At 38.8% G+C, this 23,830-nt stretch overlaps 1 protein-coding gene across 2 annotated transcripts in view; it reads left to right on the top strand.

Annotated features, from left to right (window-relative positions):
- LOC150081901 (homeobox protein Meis1-like) overlaps positions 1-23,830 on the top strand; it is a 220,998-nt gene that overhangs the window by 168,661 nt on the left and 28,507 nt on the right. For both annotated transcript variants that reach the window (XM_090378974.1, XM_090378973.1), the window contains exon 8: positions 1,431-1,507. In XM_090378974.1, the coding sequence (XP_090235100.1) occupies positions 1,431-1,507 (77 nt within the window). The remainder of the gene's footprint in view (positions 1-1,430; positions 1,508-23,830) is intronic.

Genomic DNA, 23,830 nt, shown 5'->3' with positions numbered 1-23,830 from the left:
AATATCAAGGCGAGGAGGATGGACGTGGGTTCTCCACTTCGGTTGAAGATTTAGTTATAGAGACATGACCTTCGCAAAAACTACAAATCTCTTTTTCGACAGAAAATATTCTGAATTATTATAGCATTTTAATCTTTTAATAAACCCACAGCGCGCGCAAGATATACTGGCTCATGATAGAAAACGATTGAATTCTTGGAAACCACTCTTTCGTGTTAACCTTTCACTCCGGGTATGCACGGAGAACAAGGGTGCACCGTCATCCTGTCTGTTCCTGCCCACACATCCGCAACCGCGAAACAAATGGAGAGTCCTGTATGGAACTTTAATATCGCGTCTTTTGTCTTTTGCCACTTTTATGCGTGGAGAAAAAGGGTACAAAGGGCACCTAACCGCTGAAGACTACGGTCAAAAAACGGTGGATGCACACGTGTGGTATGAAGGCACTTCCTATCGCGTGGTGAGGTCCAGCGGAATGCGTCATTACTGTCCGAAATCACTTCTGTTATCTGAGGGTGATTTATTACGACTGTCTTGGGACACCAGTTGAGGGGCTCCACGTACAAAAGAGTCCTACTGACGCTCATGAAATATGGGCATTTTATGAATACTAAAGCTGTCACTTGCAGAGTAGTCGGAACATAAAATGAGCTGTAAAGAGGAGGCTACAAGCACGAATCCTGTTCCGATGTGCTGATATTAAAGGCAGTGCGTCGAACAAGGCACCTTGGCCTCTAAGGGAGCCCACTAGTGTGTGATTGTGAAATGTAAATTGTTGCCAAGTACTAAATCTGTCTACGGCTGTTTACCCTACAATAAACAGGTGATGGTGGTTACTGCTGCATCTCCTTCAGGGCTATCAGCTCCATTGAAACGCTTGTTTTATGTACACTAAAAGATGCGTTCGTCTCTTGTAAGACGCTCGCTGATGGACAAAGAATTCTATTCTGTCATTATTTTCTTCACGAAGCTCGGCTTCTTCTCGAGGAAAGAAATTGCATGTTTATTACATTTGGAGTGCGCGACAGTAACCTTTGTATACGGAGTCACCATCCCCCCCCCATCCCTGTAGTAAGTTATTGTGCCTTACCTGATTCGTACGAACACATGGAGTTTCAGAAGGATGAGTCATCCGTCTGACTTCATGTGGTATCGGTATAAGTTAGCCATCGTACTGTTTGGTGTAGTGGACTTCTCAAGTCCACTACACCCAACAGAAAATCTCAATACCTTGACACTCCTCAGTGTCAGAGTATTTTCTCTTGATTAGACATTGCGCTAATTTATCTGCCTTTCAACAAGATTATGTAAATTCAAAAATAAAGTTTACTACAGTACATAACCATCACTAATTATTGTATTGTCATTGTGCTTTGAAATTAGTTCCCTTCAACACTTTATATAAATTTGATCTGCTTATTTATTTCTAGCATCCTTATCCCTCTGAGGACCAGAAGAAACAACTGGCACAGGACACTGGTTTAACCATCCTACAAGTCAACAACTGGTAGGCAAATTTTCTTTTCCACTGATCTGATACATCTCCATCCTATCCATAATCTTAAATACGTACAAATAGATTAATTTAACTGATTAGCCATGGGAATTGGAATGGACCAGATTCAAATATCTTATCAGAATAATTGGAGGCACATTGGATTGCATGTCCATTGATTCCGATATCTTTTACCCAAAAGATGTTGAAATCAAAATGGAATGGTAGGGTGAATGGAATAATGAAGTATTTTGACAAGCAATTCACAGTGGAATCGCATTAATTAAAGAGGAGGATTTCAATAATTACAAGTCAATTTATTTCGCTAATTGTTGTAATCCTCTTCTCTTGCTATTGTATCGCGTTTCTTGATTACAGTCTTTATTTTGCTCTTAGCGCATAGAAGTATTTTTAAATTTCTTGATCGGAATTAGCAAATTGAATAACGGGAAGAAACTTCTGCATTCGTGTAATTTAACTTTGTTTTTCTTCTCTGACGCTGTGATGTACCATTTTCTTTAACGTTTGTAGTGGTGTTTCTTAGGGACAATCGTCTTGGTCTTTTAATTTTTTTTTACCAAAAGCTTTCGGGAATAGGATACCTACGTTTTTTTTTGTAGAACTGTTGAAAGGGAATACTCTTTGAAAATATGCAGAGGATGTTGTTCATGCACATCCAGCTGTTCCCTGGATGTTTCTGACTTTTTTTAAAATATGGAATGCAATAAACGATTGATTGGTCGGAATTTCACCCGCCCTCGTACCCTTAAATTAAATTCTGTGGGGATCGCACACGAAATCCACGGTTTATTCTACGTATTACCACGCAAGAAGAATTGAGAAACCGCATTGGAAGTTGCTGAAACGATAAGACATCCTGGAGAGTTGTAGATTCGTCGCACTGAATGTTGCATCGAATAAAATGGAGGTAACTTTGAATAGCTGCTTATTTCGTTTTTGCATTTATTAGCAAAACCCAGTTTGCTCATTGCTGAGTACGGAGTTGAGGCTTTGAGCTACCAATAATATATTATTTATAACATTAAAATGACAAGAAGTTTTGTATTTTCAAATTCTCTCCGGAGTATAAACATTTTCCGGAGTATAAACATTTTCATTTATTTAGAAGTTGTTTATTGCCGATCAGAATTCAAGTTGCTTTGCAAAGATTTAAACATCCCCATACACTGGTCCACCTGCCTATTTTTGTTGGACCAGGACATCGAAGTGAATTTTTGGTGTTAAGAATTAGTACAGTACTGTAATTACGCATTTAATTATATTGCCGGATTCTGTGATCGACTTATCTGTGATATTTTGGTTATAAAGGTCAAAAGTAAGGTTTCAGTTTAACATTCAGTGGTTGGTTTATTTAATCAGTCAATTTACTGTTTAAAATTACATAGTACAAGTTTACATTCGATTATGATGGACTTTTTAACTCCACGGAATGATAAGATATGCACGAGGGGCATGACTTTTGCGCGCAGTATAACGGGTTACCGCTGCATTAAAAAAAAAAGAAGTTTCAGTTTCCCCGAGTAGTGTCATGTCAGGGACGTTTCTTTGTCTTAAGATGCTGGGTATTCCCACACTCGTACAGGTGTGTTGCAGTTCCACTACTTGCGTGGCTGACAAAGCCAGTGAAGCGGGCCAGGTGCGACTTGAATCTCACGCTTGAACTGCTGCCCTTCATTGCAGTGTCATTTTAAGGTCTCGTGCATTTTTGATACGAAGTCTGTGTACTTGTATCTTAAGGAGGAATTCACAGAATATTAGACAAACGTTTTCGCTGGAGTAGAAGTCATTTGTTGCTATGTCCGCGAACGTGGGAGATTTGACTTCTTTACTCCCGGAAGTAGTCAAATCATCTCCAGGCATTAAAAAAAAAATCCTTTCCAACTATTTAAGTTTCTACTGTTATTTAATGTAGCTTTGCTGGATCTTGTGTGGAATAATTTGAAAGATTTACTTTAAAACTTCGCGCCATCTCGCTTTTCAGAATTATTTCCATCAAAAAAATACAACTTATGGCAACCTGTTAATCTCGTCGGACCAAAATGCTGCATAGCGTATCACCAATGTGTCAGGATGAAGATGCCTCACAGCCATACGCTTAAGAGATTTCTGTTAGCATCAGCGTGCCATCAAAAAGAGATATTTGACATTGAATACTGGATTCCAAGATGGCTAAACCAATTAATAAATGGTGTCCTTCCAATCGACAACGTAGACAGCTTGACGAAACGATCGATGTTTCTGAATAAAATTGTCGCAGGTGCGCACAGAACGCTCTCTTCTCCTTAAGGATGATGTCCAACCTAGACGAGTGGTCAGCGCAGGAATTCATCTGTGGTCGTCCCGGAGTATAAACAGAAAATTTATTTATTTCCCTTCATCAATATGTTCCCTAGAAAGACTGTAATAGATCCTCGTAAACTAAATGAAAATCAGTTCGAGAATATCGCCATCTTTCTTGACTCGTGCCTAAAATCCTCAAGAAGAAACAACTGTTTAAGTTCCTCTTTATCTGAAAAAGCAATTTCGCTCATGTTGGGTAACCGAAGGGTAAAAATTAACTTCGAGGAAGTAACGTGCAAAAATAATGTTCTTGTTTACACTCCGGCACGACGACACCAGGTCAGAGGAGCTTAATTTATTATTTTTTTACAGTGAATACAATCGTGAACAGCGTTTAGCAATCATGCGTGTGCATTACTGCACTCTCGCCCTTGGCCACTCGGGCCGTAATGTAGTTTAAAACAATGTACAGTATATTATCGAATCTCGCCCAGTTTTTTGGATGGCTACTTGCAGGAAAGCTGTGTTGTATCGTTATACAGGTTGTTAAAATTAAAGTATCCCTATGTAGAGGCCTCCGTAGCCAAGTGTTGAGGAGCGGGAGTGCAGTAGCACACGCTCTTTGAGTAGACCGGGGTTCAAGTCCCTGACTGCTAAATACGGTCGATCTGCCAACCCGCACTGGACCAGATTATGGTCCATTTCCCTCAACATGAATTGTTGAGGAGGCTTCCATCCTGCAGTGGGTTGATAATAGCTGCACTTTACCTTTATGTAGAGGAATCTGGAGCGAGTTCTAAGGCTCGTACTGAAGAGAAATTTGGACAACAGGTACAATAAAGAATGCGCTCGCCATTTATTGTAAAAAAAAATTAGTTACAAAATTTGTCACTATATGGCAATCAATACAAATCACTTGAACAGCGCTACAATTGTTCAATGTGTCCTCCATTTTGGTCAACAACAGTTTCCATTCTAAGAACAGCATTTTCTACAGCAGAACGTAACATGTCAACTGGACTAGCCAGCACATGACGTCTAATGTTGTCCTTCACACCTGCCACAGTTTGACATCCTTCCAGAAGTCGCATGGGGTGAGGTCCGGTGATCGGTGTGGCCAAGATGTCTGGAAACAACGGCTGATGACCCGTTCGATTGCCTTAGCAGTCTTTGGGCATGATGCACCCCACATCCACGGTGGATGTGGGGTGGCGCAACATATTGCATGAATATGGTATCCCGAAGGCACCCACGTTGTTGCAGCTCTGGTATTGCGAAATTTTCCAACATTTCGTTATATCGCTGTCCAGAACGGAGATGGGGGAAACCCCTGGTGCCGTTAGACACGAACACACTATACTATCGCTGTCCAGTGACGGAACGGGTGCGGGGTCCAGTCGGTGTTACCTGTTCAAAAAATATTGCCGTAAATCCACGTGGACCACACTGTCACTTTTGGAGAATGCAACGGGCCCTCTTGGATAGCTCGAGGGTTTTCTTGTTGCCCAAATGCGACAGTTGTGCGTATTCACTTGTCCATTTAAGCAGAAATGGGCTTCATTACTCCAAAGGATATTCCATGGCCAAGTGATATCCACTGTCATTCGCGCCAGAAACTTCAGTGCATATGTGAAATGAATATCTGCATCACCATGCTGTAGCATGTAACTTGCTCGGAAATTCCATCATTCATTGTACGAAATGACTATTGTAGCCACTACAGAATAATTTAGATGTGACATTTTTCAGAGGGTGTTTTATAGAAGTACATGGACAGAGAACTTTTTTAAAGCAGTAATAGCATTGAACCATCACAAGAAATGGATAAAATGTGCAGGAGAAAAATACCCAGGATTGGTGGGTTTCTACTGTTCAAATTATAACCCAAAGACATCTTATTGACTGTACGAAATATAATGAAAACCTAGTTTTCATTACCCTGACCAAAAGGAATGGAATAATATTACAACAGCGCATGTCCAGCTTAGTTTGCATGATCGTTTGAAGAGAGAGATCTGGATTCGTGTGTACTTTAATCTACTACATGTCGATGACTGGAGGAATTATTAAAGTCTTCTTTAATTGAAGCTGCAGAGCAGACATCTCTACCGGTGATTAATAAAATACACATTATGAGGGAAAAACTCCAGCGCATTAAAAATAATTCTTCAATTTGAACTTCTCAATGCATCTGAAATAAAGGCATACCGGGTTTTGCGAGGCCTTGATGAAATATCCACAAACGGGGGCCCCCTGCAGAGAGAATCTGGCAGAAATATTAATTCCAGTCTGTTGTTTATTTTACTATTATTATTTATTGTGATTGAGATAAGGGTATAGCAAAATGTGCTAGTGCAGTTTTTATTTTATTATATACGCATATTTTAAATAATGGTTTAATGGCTGCTGCAACTGATCTCTCAAAGCAAACATTTGACCAGCCTAATTGCCACAGATAATGTAGCAAATTCTGGGCCCTAGACAATTCTCTAGGCATAAATTCGGCCTTGCAAATACTGTGGTCAAATGCCTTTTGTCAGCCAGTACAACAGGAAAAACCCCAAGCATTCAAGGGTTCCGGTTGCCATTACGTGAGCCGGGTGTTAATGAAAACTGACTGAGATAGTCACTTCGTAAGTCAGAGTGCTGTACGGGAAACAAAATGGAGGCTTCAGAATAACAGTGAACTAAGTCGTATGTTTGAACAGTGATTATTGTATCTTCATTATTGCACAAAGAGGCACTAGCCAGGCATTTATTCCATGTGAATCCGAAAGCTTCCATCAAGATGACGCTAACACAATGGTGGCCCTTTACAGCACAATACTCATCCATGCTGTCCATCTGTTGGATATCTAACATAAAGGCGCGTACTGCGTTAGATTTTTCTCCCCATAATTGTATACGCAGGGGATATGATTACTACACGAGTGACTTCTGACCCACATGCATCCCTCTGACGTCTTTTGTAGCATTCACTTCCTCCCCCTTCCTCGATCCCCTGGCAGCGTTCCAAGGCCGTTACTGTCATGTACCTTTTGTCACAGTTGTCAGATGATATACCGGGTCTGGTGTGGCTGGCGAGCCACCGGTGACTTGCTGTGACTAGCCGTCACATGCTTTGCTGGCAGAGAGGGAGAAAGAACTTGGTGGAGGGGAGAGTTGTATGAGGAAGCTGAAAGCGCAGCAGTCTTGAATATAATTGTGCGCATGTGTAACATGAAAGACTAGGTTACACTATCCTGCGATGTGTATATGACAAGAAATGCATCCTTCTTAAGTTCTCTGCAATTCTTGGTTACTCCTCAAGAATTTGATGTCGATATTGAGTAACCGTACGGTTACTCAATATCGACAAATAAAACCCCATCTTTTATCAGCTGTCGACCTGGATGGTTTCTTCGACTCTTTCTGAGAGTGTGAATGATTAGAAATGACGAAACAAGTGTAATCTTTATGTATTACACAAGGATGATCAAGGTAGAATATTACTTCATCGTATCTTATTAGTCAAGGGAGAAGTAACTGGAATAATTATCCCCCCACCCCAGAGATTATTCCAAAAGTCTCTTCTCTAAAAGAGTGCGATTCTTAGAATAATATTTATTCGGTTTCTTTAATTTGAATGTAAACTTTTCTTACAGAAACCTATTTCTTGCCGTGAATCTCTTTTCCTATTTAAAGGGCAATTGATGAGTTGCATAATAGTACCGACCCTCCTCTGTAGACAAAAGTACGATTGTGAAAGTGGCTCTTCTGTTATCTTGTGAGCCCCTCTGATTCTGTGTCGTCCCTCAGTGTAAACAGAAAATTTATGTATATTTTTTAATCGTGCCCATTTTGCACTAACCATAGACATTTCAAATTTCTTTGACGTGATCGTATAGCTGGTAGGCACGGCCATGCGAGGTGAGAGCGAAGCAGACAGCTTGACCTTTGTGTGTACCGTGAGAAACGCCTAGAGACACACACCAGACCCCGCGTTGGCCGGAGAAAGTAGTGGGGTCCACGAAATGGCTACTGTGAAGTTTTGTAAACCTGTCATTACAGAAACCAATCACCATGACAGCGAAGAGGAGTCAGCTTCCTGCACGCTATGCTATTCCTTGCCAGGTAAATTGTTCCACCTCCTCCTCCCCTAACACATCAATTTTTAGACTTGGCAAACTTAACAGGCCATTATCTTTAAGATGTTCTTGGAGGCAACATTAGCTGAACTTGAGGGATGGGCATTTAAAGGAGTGTGTGACCCGAACCCTCAATTCCATCACGGTACTACTTATCTAGGGCAATATGTGTGTTTTGTACAGAAGAGCATTTACAATTTGCTTGCTTCTCGACCAAAGTTCAAGACTTCGGTTTATGGTAATTGAAGCAAAACATCGCTTCAAAGCGTTTAAATTATACCTTAAAGTGAACATATTCTTCATCTTTTTAGAGTCTTGATAATAATTCTAGCTAGCAACTTGTATAGACGAAGTGTGACTAATTCACTGTAGGAATGATATCGAAATTGAGACTAACATTATTACTTTTCCTTACTTCTGTTATTGTCTTCAAGGATTAACTAACCTTGAAACCTGAACTGCTCCATTTTGATGTTCATTGTTACGAGTAGTTTACTTTCTATCCTTGACACACTTGACGTGCGTTTACATGCAGTGAATACAGATAGACAGATTGCTCGAGATTTGATCTACTTTGTTAATAGGGGGATTACAATTTTCATGGCGCATTATGACCGCGTAGTCCATGTGCTCACTACAAAAGAGCCATATCTATTAAGGCTCCTATGATAGTGATTATTAGTTTAAATCTTCGGTAAGAATCGGGATCTTGTTTATCGCCCCGTAAATGAACTACATATTCTTAGATCTCTCAAGGGTTTCTTCAGCGACCCGAACAAATGATGACTGGAAGCAGCAAGGTTCAAACTGTAGGACTGATGACTGAAAACATCCCAATCGACTACACCAACCGATTCTGACATGGACTGTTCTACTGAACACTCCACAAGACAACTCCAGCTCATATTCCTCTGGTGACCTTCCTACATACTTCGTAACATCGAGCTGCGCATTGCATATAATTGAGGCATAAGACCATCAAATCAGCACAAAATTCTCATACGCAGTCTACTGTAAATTTAGCAACTGAGGATGCCTTCAGAATAGTCCCCTGTGATAGTACAGTGGTTTCGTCACTCGTTTGGAGAGGTCTATCTAGGTTCAAGTCCTCTTCAATAGAGGCTGTAGTTACCGGTCTCGGGGGAAGGAAGTAGGGTTTCACACGTAAAACATACAAGTCCAACAACAGTTTCCTAATATTTGTTTACGATATATAGAGAGATGGAAGCTTATCAAAATAATATCTCAAATCAAAAACAGCAACTCCATATGGGTTGTTGTTTCAGATTTGAGCAATGGCAACCGAAATGATGAAGAACAGCTGCAATGGCCAGTACTTTTATTTTCGAGGGGATGCTACCACATGATGACGGTATCTATTTCGTTTTTGTCGACCGGATTTCAGATCATCTATTCATCTGCGTACCACACCACTTTTATACGAATAGATAAGTACAGCACTGCCTGTTGATGTAACACCAATATGTATATATATTAGTAGTTTTTAAAAGCAAGCAACTGAAGGGATCTTGCATTATTTTAGATGGAGGTTTTAAAGTTCTTCACTAAAGAATAAGAATCACACACAAAGTAATGATTGAGACGGGACAACGATTGATATTTAATTATGGATAATAAAGAGTGACAGATAATTTTTTTAGGGAGGAGAAAAGGACACGTTTGCCTTTTGGTTTATAATACCAAAAGAAACTTGTTATTAAACATGCAAAAAAATTAGAAATAGATTTTTTGTAGGTGTGAAAATGCGTTCAGTGGTGTATGAAATTTGGTATGTTGAGGGTCTAACGGTTCCTGGGATTTCTCCAATCTCCGCGTATTTTCTCTGTATCGGTCAAGGAAATCTGAGGTTTCCATTGCTGGAATTGTCCATATTTTTCACTGTGTCTCGGCCACAAAGGAACACACTTTGTTTGCATGATTTCAAATGAAAACAAAAAAAGAAAGTGCGCCGACTCTGCTGTATACGCAGCTTAACAGTTCCTTCTTGTCAATAATGATCTAAGAAACTGAGAAGTTCCTTTAAAAAAAAAAAAAAATGTTTATTAACTTCGCTTAGTGGCAGTAGATATATCCACAATCCATTTTAATTATGACTGGTTGCAGAACAGCGCTGCCATTCATTCTGAGTACAAGTTACGTCAGTGACATCCGCTGTGTGTAGCTTAAGATTGCGCTGTATCCACTCGGATAGGCATTCAGAGTGCACACATCGGAAATATTTCCATTTACCCTTTCTATCAATAAGATATTGAAGGCTTTATAGGTGGATGCGGCATCGCTGAACCCATTCCTTGGGCGTCTTTCAAACCGGAGACAGCCGATCATTTGGAACGCATGCAGGAGAGTGAAGATTCCCTCAACTGAGCCTCTAATTGCCAGCTTCGTGATAAATTGCCGCTGCCTGTAGCGCAGGAACCTCGGCAGCGACGACCACCGCGCACTGATCAAATTCTAGCTCTCCTCCTACAAGTTCCTTGCATGTATCTTTCCGAGTTAATTCCTGCAGTTTCCATAGCTACCCACCACCCTGGCAGGCTATGCTTACTGCTAGATTTAGGAAACTCTAATACGTAGCTTTTATTGGTGAATGCCAGAGAGCTGTTTATTCAGAGAGCTCAGAAGGCCAATTGCTCCCTCGAGACACATCGCGCAATGCTCGCGCTTCAAAGCCGACCAACTGCTTAATAATGCCGTTTTAAAGTCGCTCGTATGAAAGGAGAATGGTGTAATTTGCCTGAAATCAACTCTCCGGAGCTCCGGAGTGTAATCAGAGCGATGGAGGGAATGGCGAGGTGTCACTTTTCTCGTTACAAACTACAGAATGCCATGAAGTAGTCGCCACCCTCCTTCTTTGTGGCCTGAACACGTGGCAACCAGTCCAGAAACAAACGGAGGAGGGCTCTTCGGTATAATACAAATAAAAATAAATGAAATAAACAATCTCATCTTAATGGTTACAAATACTGCCGTTGCTTACAAATGTTTCCGCTTGCTCTGAACAAACCGAAACGTATGAGGTTTTATTTGTACGTGCCGAAATATGTATAAATACAACCTTATCTTCTCTTGCAAAATAAAGGTGGTACTGTTGATGACTTTCCTGGATGGATGGTTTCGTGCAAGCATACGAGACCAAGCCACTAGAAGAATGAACTGATAATTATTTTTCATACAAGGACTGAGGGACATTTGAAGCAATACTGCATCAGCCAATAGCAGCAACCTTGTGTTGATGGTTGGTCTCATTGAAGTTCAAACATGTTTCTTTTCACTTCAGTAAGGGGGGGGGAATTCTTTGCAGACAACACCCTAATGGGGAGAGTAATCACGGGTGCTTAAACTCAAGCAAAAGCTCCTCCCCAAAAAACCCAAACCATATTCTTTGATGTAAAAAGAATTTTTTGCTAGCAAGCCGTCCTCCTCTATAATCCATTCGAACATAGTGGGCCCCGCTACAGCTCAGGATATATGGACCATCACGATAATGCTAGCTGTGGACGCAAGTTCAAGTTTTGCGTGACGATACCAGCGTTCACAATGCTCCTGCCGTCATTAAATTTTTAAGATAAGATATTTCTGTGCAACTTCAGCACGGATTTTGCACCATGTGATTTCAGGGTGTTTTCTTAGCTGAAAAAGAGGCTCCGAGGAAGGATTTTTGAATAAAATATAGTAACAAAAAAACCACACCACTACAGTAAATAGAAAGAATGGTGTGATAACAGCGTTGCAGCAGGTGGAGACTAATTTTTATTTTTAAAAGCCAGCACAGAATAACTGACCAGATAAGTTTCTTCTCGGTAATTCTTCAAGAGCCCTCATACATACATTCAACAGACCGTTAAGTTATTACAGCAGTACATGGCAATCCGATTGAAAACATTCTATGGCCTTAATTTCACTTGTATGTAATTTAGTAGTTAAAAGTCCCGTCTGATATACGCAGTGTTATTTTCTGTTGGTTTTGTGTACACAAGCCGAAGAGATAATTCTGAATGGCGTAGCACAGGGGTTTCCAACCCATGATCATCAGGACCAGAGGTTCCCAAACTGGGGTCCGCGAAACGACCCTCTAGAACTGGTCAAATTATTCGTTGTATGCATAGCAAATTGTTGATTAATAAAGTTGAGTTGCTTTAAACATAAAACTTTGCATTTCTTTTCAGAAAACCCAGTGTTCATACCCTATATAAGGGGGTCCGCAGATCTCAGTAGTTTGGGAACCACTGATCTAGACAATCCTAAGTGTTATGTGTTTCCCACGAGTTTAAAACCAGCGTGTCACACAACGTAGTTTCCCAAGATTTTAAATATACCATTTTTAGTAATATTACATTTTTTCTGTGTTGTTTTATTATCTTCATCAGTATTCTTAAAAGCATATGATAAGAATGGTGTTAAGTAATAATTTCTAGATGTTTGTACTTCGTTATTAAACGTTGATAACAAAAATTAAATTTCCAGAAATGCGTAATTAATGGTAAGGGACTGTTCTTGAGTTCCGCGACCTTCAGCACCTTCTCTGTTTTGAGCCTTAGCCAAAAAAGGGTTGGACGTCCCTGACCTAGCATAATAAAGGGTTGTTGAACTTTTACTGACATTGATGCCCACTCTTTGAATAACAGAACCTTGCTATTATTCATTTTTCAATGTTTAAACAAAATTCACAATAAGATAAATATGAATTCTTTTAGAGAATGAAAACAAACAGTTCACGGAAAAATGACAGTCACTTTATTAAAATTCAAGAGACCAATGAAGTAGCGTATTTCAAATTAATGCGGTTCTTCACTTTCTGGTTCGAGTGTTTCAAAAACATTTCAAATATTTGTAAAAGCAATGAAGTTTGAGAAGCGCCTGTATGACATAAACAGACACTCGCCATAACAGTTACTCAGTAGTTTAGGGAAGAGAAAAAAAAAAAACAAGAATCTCATTCTATCTATCCTTTTCTTTACACTCCCATCCACATTTCGTGTGGTAAGAGACGAGAAACACTCCAATTGAAAGCAATTTTCCCAATGGACAAGACAAAGTAGGGTTTACGCTAAAAGGGAAATCCCAGTCTTTCACTTAAATCGGAACAAAAAAAGTAATTTAGAACCTTCGATACATTAAGGATAGCCTATTGAGCGCAGTGCTGCATATTAAGTTGATTGCCGACTCGCAGTGCCTGTAGCAGTTTGTGCGCCGAGTTATCCAAGTAGGCGTTTCGTTTGGTAGCTAAAAACTGTGGATAGGTATTAATAAATAAAGTTTCTAATCTTCCAGCTTGCTGAGCGTGAAACAAAAATAGCTGGCCATGCACGTCTCTGTACTATTATAAATAAGGGGCTACCCTTATTTATAATAGTATTGGCGTGGAAATAATAAAATAATTTTTAAGATTTTAGAGTAAAACCTCGTCTTCGATCTTGTCTCGTGGTTGCTTCAAAGAATATGGATACAGTTGTTGTAACACTTCACGTGACCACAGTTTTTATCTACGGTTTGCTATTTTGGAGAACACGCTAGTGGCAGGATTAGCCTGTTGCAGACGATGGCAGAAGGAACAAAGGATGAATTCCCGGCAGCAAAGTGAGCAACAAGCAATGTTTTCCGTGGTGGCCTTCATACGGCTGATAATGGCTGCGTCCAACTGTGAATCATGCCGCAGGCAAAGCACGGAGTCTCTGCTTTGTTTGCCACTCGTGTCCCGAGTTTTGTGATTTCTCCCCCATCCCACTCCTATCTCCCCCCCTTCTCTTGGCTCCTCCCATGCCAGCTCTCAGTCCGCAACTCCACATCGGATGTCTCGGTCCAAATATGGTCGGTCTAAAGATTCCAGTACACTGTGACCTGTACGCTCTTTCTTTCTTTCCTTTCTCTCCCTCCCTATTTTAATGGGCCACTTCTTGGTTTTCTTTGTACAGCCTTAGGGTTCAGTATGAAAGAGGGGAAAGGACGTATTGAAATCTGGTAGTAGTGACAATTTTAATAATCTACTGGTTTTGGAATCTGTATGAATGACTTGCTATAATCATTAAACTTGCCGCTCTTGTCTACACCCCAACCCTTGGAGCAGGACTGTTTTAGCGATAAGGAGGTTTAACAGCCCCCTTTTCGAAATCCACAGCCCCTCATCTCATCTCTCACCTAATTGCCAGTGTTCGTACAACTTTGTTCCTATTAAGCCTAATTCCTGATTACCTTATTAATCATCCTTAGGGGATACCGAGCCCTTTTATTATTTTTTTTTCTTGGTTGTTGCACGCAATTCGCATTTATCCCTGCTGGCTAAACTACCTTTTACATGATTTATCAACTAAGGATTTAACAGTTAAAGATGGAATATTCTAGTAGATATTGTTTAAGTGTTGCCATCGTTTCAACTAGATCACTGGACTTTCTTTTTCTTGTTAATATGAAATTTTGTGCAATGCAACTCTTTGGGACATATAACTAAAGGCTAATTCTTACATACCCTGGCCTGAGCGAATGATTCGACCCATAGAAAAAAAAAAAAAACTAGGGCTGAGGAAATGAATTACAATTACTTTTTAGGACATTAAAAGTTATTGGCGACAGTCATACTTTATTGTTTTCTTTTAATCTGAAGAAACAATCCTTAAATCCAACAGTGGTGTGCAAACAGTGGCGAATCCTCTAACGTACTTGCCAGTAATGTGGTTGGCAGATGCAGCCTGGTGGCCTTAAGACACTAAAAGAGAAAAAAAAAAAAAAAATAAAACAATATTAGTGTTTCATACGCAAGGCCTACAGAAATAACCTTACCTTTTGCAATTTCTCTATATATCATACATTCTGTTAAATATACGTCGCTTCAGTAACATTTTATTCCAAAAGCTATCTTTAAAATGAAAATGCCACTTATATAATTCAACTGATCATATACATCGTAAAATATATTGTTATATTCCATTTTTTAAATGTTCATCAAACTCATTTGTAATAACACATGTCATGTGAATAAATTGGTACAATCATTTTGGATCTGTCAGACCCATAACCAGTAAATGTTTCAAAAAACTGAAAACAGTAATTAAGAGTTAATAACGGTGTTTTTCTTTTTAGTTCTTTAGGCTAACTCGTTTAAGCACGATTATTTTTTTTTTAGCCCTAAATCTGGGACAAAATATTGTGTAATGAAGCAGATATATTATCAGCCCATGATAGGTTTTACAAGCTGTAATCTTACAGCGGCCTTGTGTCTGTACGTTGGATATTTCCTCAGGAAGAACATTTATAAAATCATGAATCAAAATTCCTAATTTTTTTTCTCCCACTAGATGACGCTTCCCCCTCACTATTTTCAGTAAAAACATTAGTTATTTTTAATAAGCAAGTATGTACATGACAGAACCACGTTCAGGAACGTTCCAATCCATTCCTAAATTAAATAAAGTATACAAAATACTTTTATTACGTTGGGGTTTTTAAATATAACACTTTAGATTATATTTATCGGCAAATTGATATTTTATATACTAAAGCCTTCGCATATAATAAAGTGCGTAGCATGGCGCCCTCTAACGGATATAAAATGAAGATATATACTTAAAAAAAAACTAAGCTTATTGTTATCAATAAGGTTTTGTTTTCTGGTTTTGTTCAATGTTAACAATTAATGCACATTAAATGAATCTTTGTATCATATGAAAAGGGAAAAATCACCGAATTAACATGCTCGTTTTTGAATTTATATTCTTATTAGTGTACACAATGTCCGGAGTATACATTAAAAAAAAACGAGGATGTACAAACCAGTGACATCTTCGATAGACTACAAGCGGTATTACTTTAATTTTTTTTAACCCACTCTCGACTAGTGATTCTCACTTAAAACGTCTTCGGGTCCCAAGAGCTTGAGAAACAAGGATTCAAAGGGTTTATGCACATAAATTGTAAGTACGATAGTGTTTTTCTAATAGAGAAATGAAGATGTCATTTGGTGATGGCTGTTTCTCTTGAAGATGATGATAATTTTTTTGCTATAATAAAAAGTATTTTTTGTTTCTTTTTCTAAAATGGACGAACTTCCCTCCCCCAGCATTATATCTTATTTTGAACGTCGCACTACCCAACCTTTGTGACAGTGTTTCTCCACATTATCCATAAGTGATCGTCACGGCGCTCTGTTCATTCCAAGGAGGTTGGAAAGAAATATATCTGAAGTTTCTCCTTCCTTTCTCACATTTGTCGTACTAAGGGTGATTTACAAGCACTCTGTATTCTCTGCCGACCATATCAGTACGACGGGGGACAGAAAACAGGAGAAGCCAGCGGCGTCTATTGACCGGATGGACAGCACATAGCTCGAAATTACTAGTTAGGTGGTGATTTCCTTGTTCCCTTTAATGGCTGGCTTTTGGAGAAAGGGACGTCGGATCTGTTCCGGTCATCGCTGCTATTCAGTAACTGATTACCGAGATGGCCTGCTGGGCAATGTCATCCTCCTCGACAGTATTCTGCACACGATGGCCGCTACTGGAAAGGGATCCTGACAGCCACTAGTTACAAAGTTGCTGGGAACACATTTGTAAAGGCGACGTTATACCCAGTTGAGGTGCCTGTGCAATTTTTAACGATGCAAATCAAATATTTATGTTGCGTTTGGTCATTTGGTTGTGATCTACCATATACTGAATTTGAAATTTTGCGGACATTATATAATAGATTGAGAAGTCACTCAAATATTGATCGTTTTATGATGCTATGCCATTAATATCACTTCTTGATTTTAAAATGAGCGAATGAAATAAACCGAATTTGTTAATATTTAATGATTTTTGACAGGTCTCTGTTCAGGATTCAGAGAATCCCTATTGGTGGGGAAATAATGTTGCTTAATTTCAACTTTTCTTTTTTCCTGCCACGGTCTCCTATATAAAGTTCTCACCAGTCAATATGGAGTGAAGAATTTTCCTGGAATGTTGTAGTTTAGGAGGTTAGTCTCATTACAAGGTGTGGCTATTAATGAGATTACATACCAAGGACAGGTTTTCATTATCTTGTGTTTTGCAGTTTGGCGGCAGGGGGAAAGATGAATGGCATTAAACAGAGAGAGTGGAAGACAATGAACGACCAGGCAGTCTGGTATTCATGAAATCTGATCTGGGTAAGGACATTGATTCGAAGTGATCGTCGTTTAAACATTAGAATGGTTGCATCAGAACTCAATATGGACAAAGAAACAGTTATACAAATTTTGAATGAAGATCCAGGCTTTCTGAGTACTGTAATTACTTGTGATGAAAGTTGACTATTCCAGTACGATCCAGAAAACAAAGTTAGTTGATGCAATGAAAGACAAAACATAGACCATTAAAAAAAAATAATGTTAAAATCAAAAATGAAAACGATACTTCCAATTTTCTTCGATATTAAAGGAATCATTATGCCTAATACGTCCCACCAAATCAGTCTGTCAATAAAACGTACTACATTGAAGTTCTGACAAAAAAGCGTGAAAAAATTCGAAGGAAGAGAACTGAATTATGGTTGGATGCTTCAGCACACAATGCACCCTACTCGCCAGAACTAGCTCCTTGGACTTTTTTTTTTTTATCTTCCCTAAACTGAAAAGTGTATTTAAGGGTGCCTATTTGAAGTTCATTGAAGACATTTAGAAAAAAAAAATTACCCAAGTGTTAAAAGGGCTTACACAAGATGACTTCCAGAAATAATTCTGCTCTTGTAAGAAATGTGTGGAACAGTGCGTGCAAGACCAAGGCAATGATTTTGAAGGGGATAACTTGTAAAGTACGAAATATTTCATTATACTTATTTGCAACAGTTTATTTAATCGCCACACCTCGTGCGTTGACTAGATCATTCAGCTATAAATACACCAGATTAATGAGCATCACTTATCGATGCTATTTCCTGGCATCAAATACCTGTCTAGACAAAGAGTTGCGACAGCAAAAGTGATAAAAGGAAATTCCTGGAAAACAAGAAACCTACTCATTGCCATTTAGACCTAATTTGCAAGGAGCGCTTACTTCAGTTTGGGGATTTTGTGTCATCTTGGCACTTCTTTGATTCTAATACAATAAAATACACTCGCGTACGGTGTTTGGGATAATAATCGAGACGAACGTTGCGCAGCTTCATAACTCTCTTCATCAATTTTATTTATAATTGAAATATTTCAGAATGTTAAGATAATAATCTGGTTGAGTCGCATTTTCTTGCATATTTACACGAAAGGTAAAACTAGATTTATTTGGTTAATAATCGTATATATTATTATTATCATCTTTATTTTCTCCTATATCCATAATTAGTTCGGCAATAGTGTGTGCAAAGCAAGAGAACACTAATTGGATTTGGGGATTTATAACTGGACATACCTTAGTGTTGATCTGCGAGATGATATTCATTTCATAGATCCTGGCGCCTCCGTGGGCAGGAGCAGCAGTGAGTAGCACACGCTTCTTGATTAGACCGGGGTTCGAGCCCGTGACCACCAAATATGGAGAATGCGGAAAGATCAGGAAATGACCATCGCATATTCCCGGAGCAATATGGTCTTAGTTGCTAATGCTCCTAAAAATCAAATAACAAGAACATAGATTCTTTTCACTGTTAGGCCATCTTAAACGTGGGGGGATAAAATAGTGAGGGCACGGAAAGCCCAATAAAGCAATCAACTCTAGAAAGTCTGGTTTAATTTCATACTGTTTATCTATCGCCTTTATCATTACATATATTATTTTTTGTCATCGTTTAAAGCATTTAAATTTTGAATGGTGGACAAACTTATCATGACATTTTTGAAATCGTAGAATTGGCTGAATATGCGATCGTGATCCAAATGAATACGTGAATTTTTTAAACAAAATAACTGGTACTTTAAAAAAGAAATACCACCGTAGTTTAGGCACTTATCTGATCTGTACATTAGAGTTTTTATACCCTAGTCGTAAAAGTCTTTTTATTGGTGCAGATTGTTTTGACGTTCTTCCAAAGGTATGAAAATCTCAAGGGGACAAGTCCGGGCAACGAAGGATGTCCAATTATTTCCTGGTGCAGTTCTGGGTTGTTGCTATGTGTGGTCGCGCATTGTCTTTAAACAAAGTGGCACTGTCAGACACATCAAGGTCTCTTGTTTTAGATGGCTCGTCGCAGATCAACTTTGAGGATTTGTGAGTTGGAAGTTTCATTTCGACACAGCAGCAGCCCCGTGAGTGCTTGATTATGCCTTGGTGATTATCGATGCTGCATTACTTTCACTCTGAATCAGAGTGCCTGCACCATGTTCTGCCTACAGTTACAGCCCGAGGAGTGGGACTGTGTTCAGAAACTCGTAAACATTTCTGTTCATTCTTAAGACACTTTGAAACCCACTTCGTTCAGACCTTCATGTACTACAATTTGTGTTGGATGATAGTTAGATTAGGACTGTGCGACGCGAAGCCCGCAAACCACAAACCAGCAACCACCTTTTCTGAGAATATGTGATTGGAGGAAATTCTAGGACAAGCATCATAAAATTATATATATGCTTATTTTTTATGTGGTTTCTTTTCTCTTTTGGTGGTGTTTCCAACTTCTTAAAAATATACAAGAGCCTATCGGTCAGCCAAAAAGACTGGACAGGTATACACAAATCCATAACTCATATAAAACTTCCTAGCCACATTAACTATCCGTCCTGATGAAGTTGTATGCCAAGACAAAATTATCTTCTGTGACAATTGGAAGGAGGTCACCCTCCAGAATTTTGACGGTAACATTTTGCCCAGGCTTAATAACTCATGGAGGGACCCTACTTACCTCATTCTGAGTTCTTCGGTTAACTATAGCTCCAATTGAAGAGGACTTCAATCATTCGAATCCAAACCTCCGCAAACTAAAGCAAAATATGATAAGCTATGAAGTTTAAATTCTGTTATCGAACTTTAATCTTTTCATTCACTTTGGCAAAAATTATTATAGACCTAGCAGAGAACATTTTTCATTTAAACACACTTTTCCAATCTTATGTGCTTTAATGTCGTATTTTATAGATCATTCTTCAGATCTGCCATCTGACTAATAAAAGGGCTCCCATACAGGTCTGTAAGAAGTGAAAATATATTTTATAACAGTTTAACAAAGCAACTACGCCATTGCCATCTCTATAGGAAGAAAATTTTGCTTTTTGCCGCCAGTTCCCACTTCGTCAAATTCCGGATGAGAATACTTTCGATAAGGTGGGCCTACTACTGCGCCTTTTGAAAACATTAAAAGGACAGGAACTATGCAAAGCTCCGAATAATAATGTTATTAAAAAAAAAAACAGTCGTGATTCGAAACTTAACAATGTATAACAGGTAAAATATAGATATAAAAACAGATTGTCTTACTAAGAACCCGAACTTCCCAAAATATCAATTTAAAAGCTTATCGATCCGGAGATCTTCAGGAACGTGACACCTGCGAAGACCTCTTTGTCTTTCCATATAGGGATTCTTCGATAACGGGAGGCAAACCGTATTCATGCCATCACAATAGCTTTTCTAATATCTTATTATGGATATTAATTTTTTGTTATATATATACGCAGTCATAAGATAGTATACGAGTAATTAACTTAGACTTTTGTTTCTTAGTTAATAACACAATGTCATCAGCCTTCGGACAAGATAATTTAATGATTAATTAGTGAAAATCAGGAAGGTTTTTCCTGACTTACATAATTCCATTTTGCAATCAACCAACGGAAAACAAAATCAAAAGGAAGCAGTAAAGAGAGAATAGAGATTGAATAGCTGTATGGGGCTGTGGAAGAACGCCAGATTATTTCCTAACTTCCACTTCTGATGATCCCTTTTTCAGCAATAAGAAAAATCCGTTTCGAAGGGTTGCTTTCAAACGATCTTAGGTCTCAACTTTGTTGGCGACTGGTTTGCGATTTTAATTTACTGTGGTACTTAGTGAATAACCAGAATATCCCTTAAGACCCTGGGGAGTCACGACCGCCTAGTTTAGAAACGTTGATTTAGAACGTGGTAAAGTAAACTTAATTTACTCCACCGATAGAAAATTGTACGAAATCTTTTTAACGTCATGCTGTGGTTAAGCCTATGAAACCCTGTTAAGTGAAAGTAATCCCGAAATAGGTCTTTGGTTTTTTTTTTAATGGCTCTATTTCTCTACAGGATTATCCAACTAAAAGGCAACGACGGCTTATTAAAAACAAATACAAAATTTAATTATAAAATGCGCTGGAAGCATCCACCTTACTCTTGTAGATATATTATCATTCTTTTTTTGTGTTTCGTGCAACTTTATGAAGAATTATCCGTTGCAGGCGTGAATGCTGTTCTCAGTGTTTCATATCAGTTCACCTATGGGTTGTGTCTTTGTGTGTGTAAACTTTATTCTTGAGAACACCCTACAGACAAAAATATCCACAAAAAACCAAGCTACCTATCGCAATAATAAATGCACTGTTCTTGAAATATCACCTCTGCCACAATGAATAAGCACGCAAATTCGAATAACTTTTGATGTTCATCATCCCAAGAATTTGTCAAAAGAATTCTGTAACAATCTTTTGTAGCCAGTTATGCTGCAGTTAAATGGAATAAGGAAGATCTTAACTAAAAACAAAAGGTTCGTTCAATTAAAAGAAGGAATAAATAAAACAAAATACTGCTCGCCAAAAAATGCAAATCCATTACAAGGCCTCAATAAAGTCTTGGCATTCTCAAAGAGATATTTTCAAATAGATGGTAAGAGATAAATCCAGTCAATCGCAATTACAAATACGGGAGAAGAAATAAATGAAATATTGAACCAATAGCTTAACTTCCTCGATATGTAAAACCATATTATCATAAATAATTTAAATGACCCTCCACCACTATGGATAAGAAGAGCGTAACCTGCAGTTTAAGAAAATTACATTTAATTTACCAAAAGCGAACTTATTGTGTCAGAGAATACACAAATTTACCATGTCGGTATATTAAATCTGGGAAGGTTTAATGATGGCTGCAGATGTAATTGCACATGTTGAAGACTTTTTAATTGGGTTTAAATTAGTGCGGACCACTAAAACAGCTATCTGAACAACAACAAAAAAATTAAATTTGTTTTCACTCGGTGGAAAATTAAAACGATGTACGTGCAAACCATAAAGGTCATTACCCAAATACACTTTTTAAAGTGAATGCCTTAAACGTTAAATTTTCCTCAACAAGGAAGCATTTTCTTACCATCCGGATATTTTTCGAAACTTGAAGTATAAAAAAAAAGAAGTCGGGTTTCATTTTGTAACCCGTTCTTTCCAACCAGTGATGGGTAAGGAGTTTTTAACACCTACATCGGCTTGAACTCTTCTGTCTTTGTACGGAAATTGCATGTCCACGAGGTAACCCTATAACATAAAATGCCATAATTATGAGAGCATCCTTGGACTCAGGGGAGGTTCCCACGGACTGGAGATGTGCAAATGTATCCCCAATTCACAAAGGGGGATCGAAGGGTGACACGAGTAATTACAGACCACTTTGTTTAACTTCTGTTCCTGATAAAATAATGGAGTCACTGGTTAAAGATGCATTGCAGGATCATCTAGACAAGACTGCAGCAATAATTCAGACACAGCATGGGTTTGTTAAGGGAAAGTCTTGTCTGACAAATTTGATAGGATATTATGATGTGGTTACAAAGAAACTGGATGCAAAAAATAATTTTGATATCATATATTTGGATTTCAGGAAAGCTTTTGACACTGTTGCGCATGGAAGACTACTATACAAATTGGAGCAGAATGGTATTAAGGGTAAGTTGCTACAATGGATAAAAGGATGGTTAAGTGGGAGAAGACAGAGGGTGATAATCAATGGGTGCTGCTCTTCTTGGACTAATGTTATTAGTGGAGTCCCACAGGGTTCGGTGTCAAGTCCACTGTTGTTTTGTATATTTATCAATGATATTGATGAAGGTATATCGGGCTTAATGTCGAAGTTTGCAGATGATACAAAGGTTGGCAGGGTTGTTAATGACAGTAATGGCAGTGTGCTACTGCAACAGGATCTAGATAATTTGGGCAGATGGGCTAAGAAGTGGAAAATGCAAAGTACTGCATATGGGTAGAAGTAACCCCAGAGAAACGTACCAACTGTGTGATACTACACTTAAGGTGGTAGAAAATGAAAAAGACATGGGAGTAATTGTGCAGTCAGATATGAAGTTTTCTGAGCAATGCAGACAGGTTGCCAGGGCAGGTCATGGGGTTTTGTCAATGATATATAGGAATTTTGCTAGCAGGGAAAAGGAGGTGATTGTCCCTCTGTATAAGGCAATGGTCAGGCTACGCCTTGAGTACTGCGTACAGGTCTGGAGGCCTCATTTTAGGAAGGATGTAGATTTACTTGAGCGTGTACAGAGAAGGGCAACAAGATTGATGAGGGGAATGAATGGATCCTCTTACCAAGAGAGGCTTAAGTTCTGCAAATTGCTGTGGCTGGAGACTAGGCACCTGCGCGGTGATCTGATTGAGGTGTATAAGACCTTGAATGGGTTGAGCACGCTGAATTCTGAGGGGATCCTTCCACTTGTTCAGATTACGAACGGACAGATGTAGAATAGATGTGCGGAAATTTGCCTTTAGCAGCGGGTGGTTAATTGCTGGAACAAACTTCCATCTCTCGTTGTGGTAGTTGATAGGTTGAATAAATTTGAGGAACTGGTGTGTTTTTTTTTTTTTTTTTTTTTTGGCTGATGCTGCATAAGCTCATACACTTGCTTTCTTGCATCACATGCCACAAGAAAACTCCGTCAAGACAGGAAACGAAAATGGAACACACTTTCCACATTGTTCTACTGATACAATATGCCAATCATTACAGTTAAGAAGTGGTTCCAAATTTTAGAAATAATGTAAATC

This window comes from Mastigoproctus giganteus, chromosome 8 (genome assembly GCF_048544385.1).
Source record: "Mastigoproctus giganteus isolate SK-2022 chromosome 8, ASM4854438v1, whole genome shotgun sequence".
Lineage (NCBI taxonomy): Eukaryota > Metazoa > Arthropoda > Arachnida > Uropygi > Thelyphonidae > Mastigoproctus > Mastigoproctus giganteus.
This window is presented reverse-complemented; position numbering and strand designations above follow the sequence as displayed.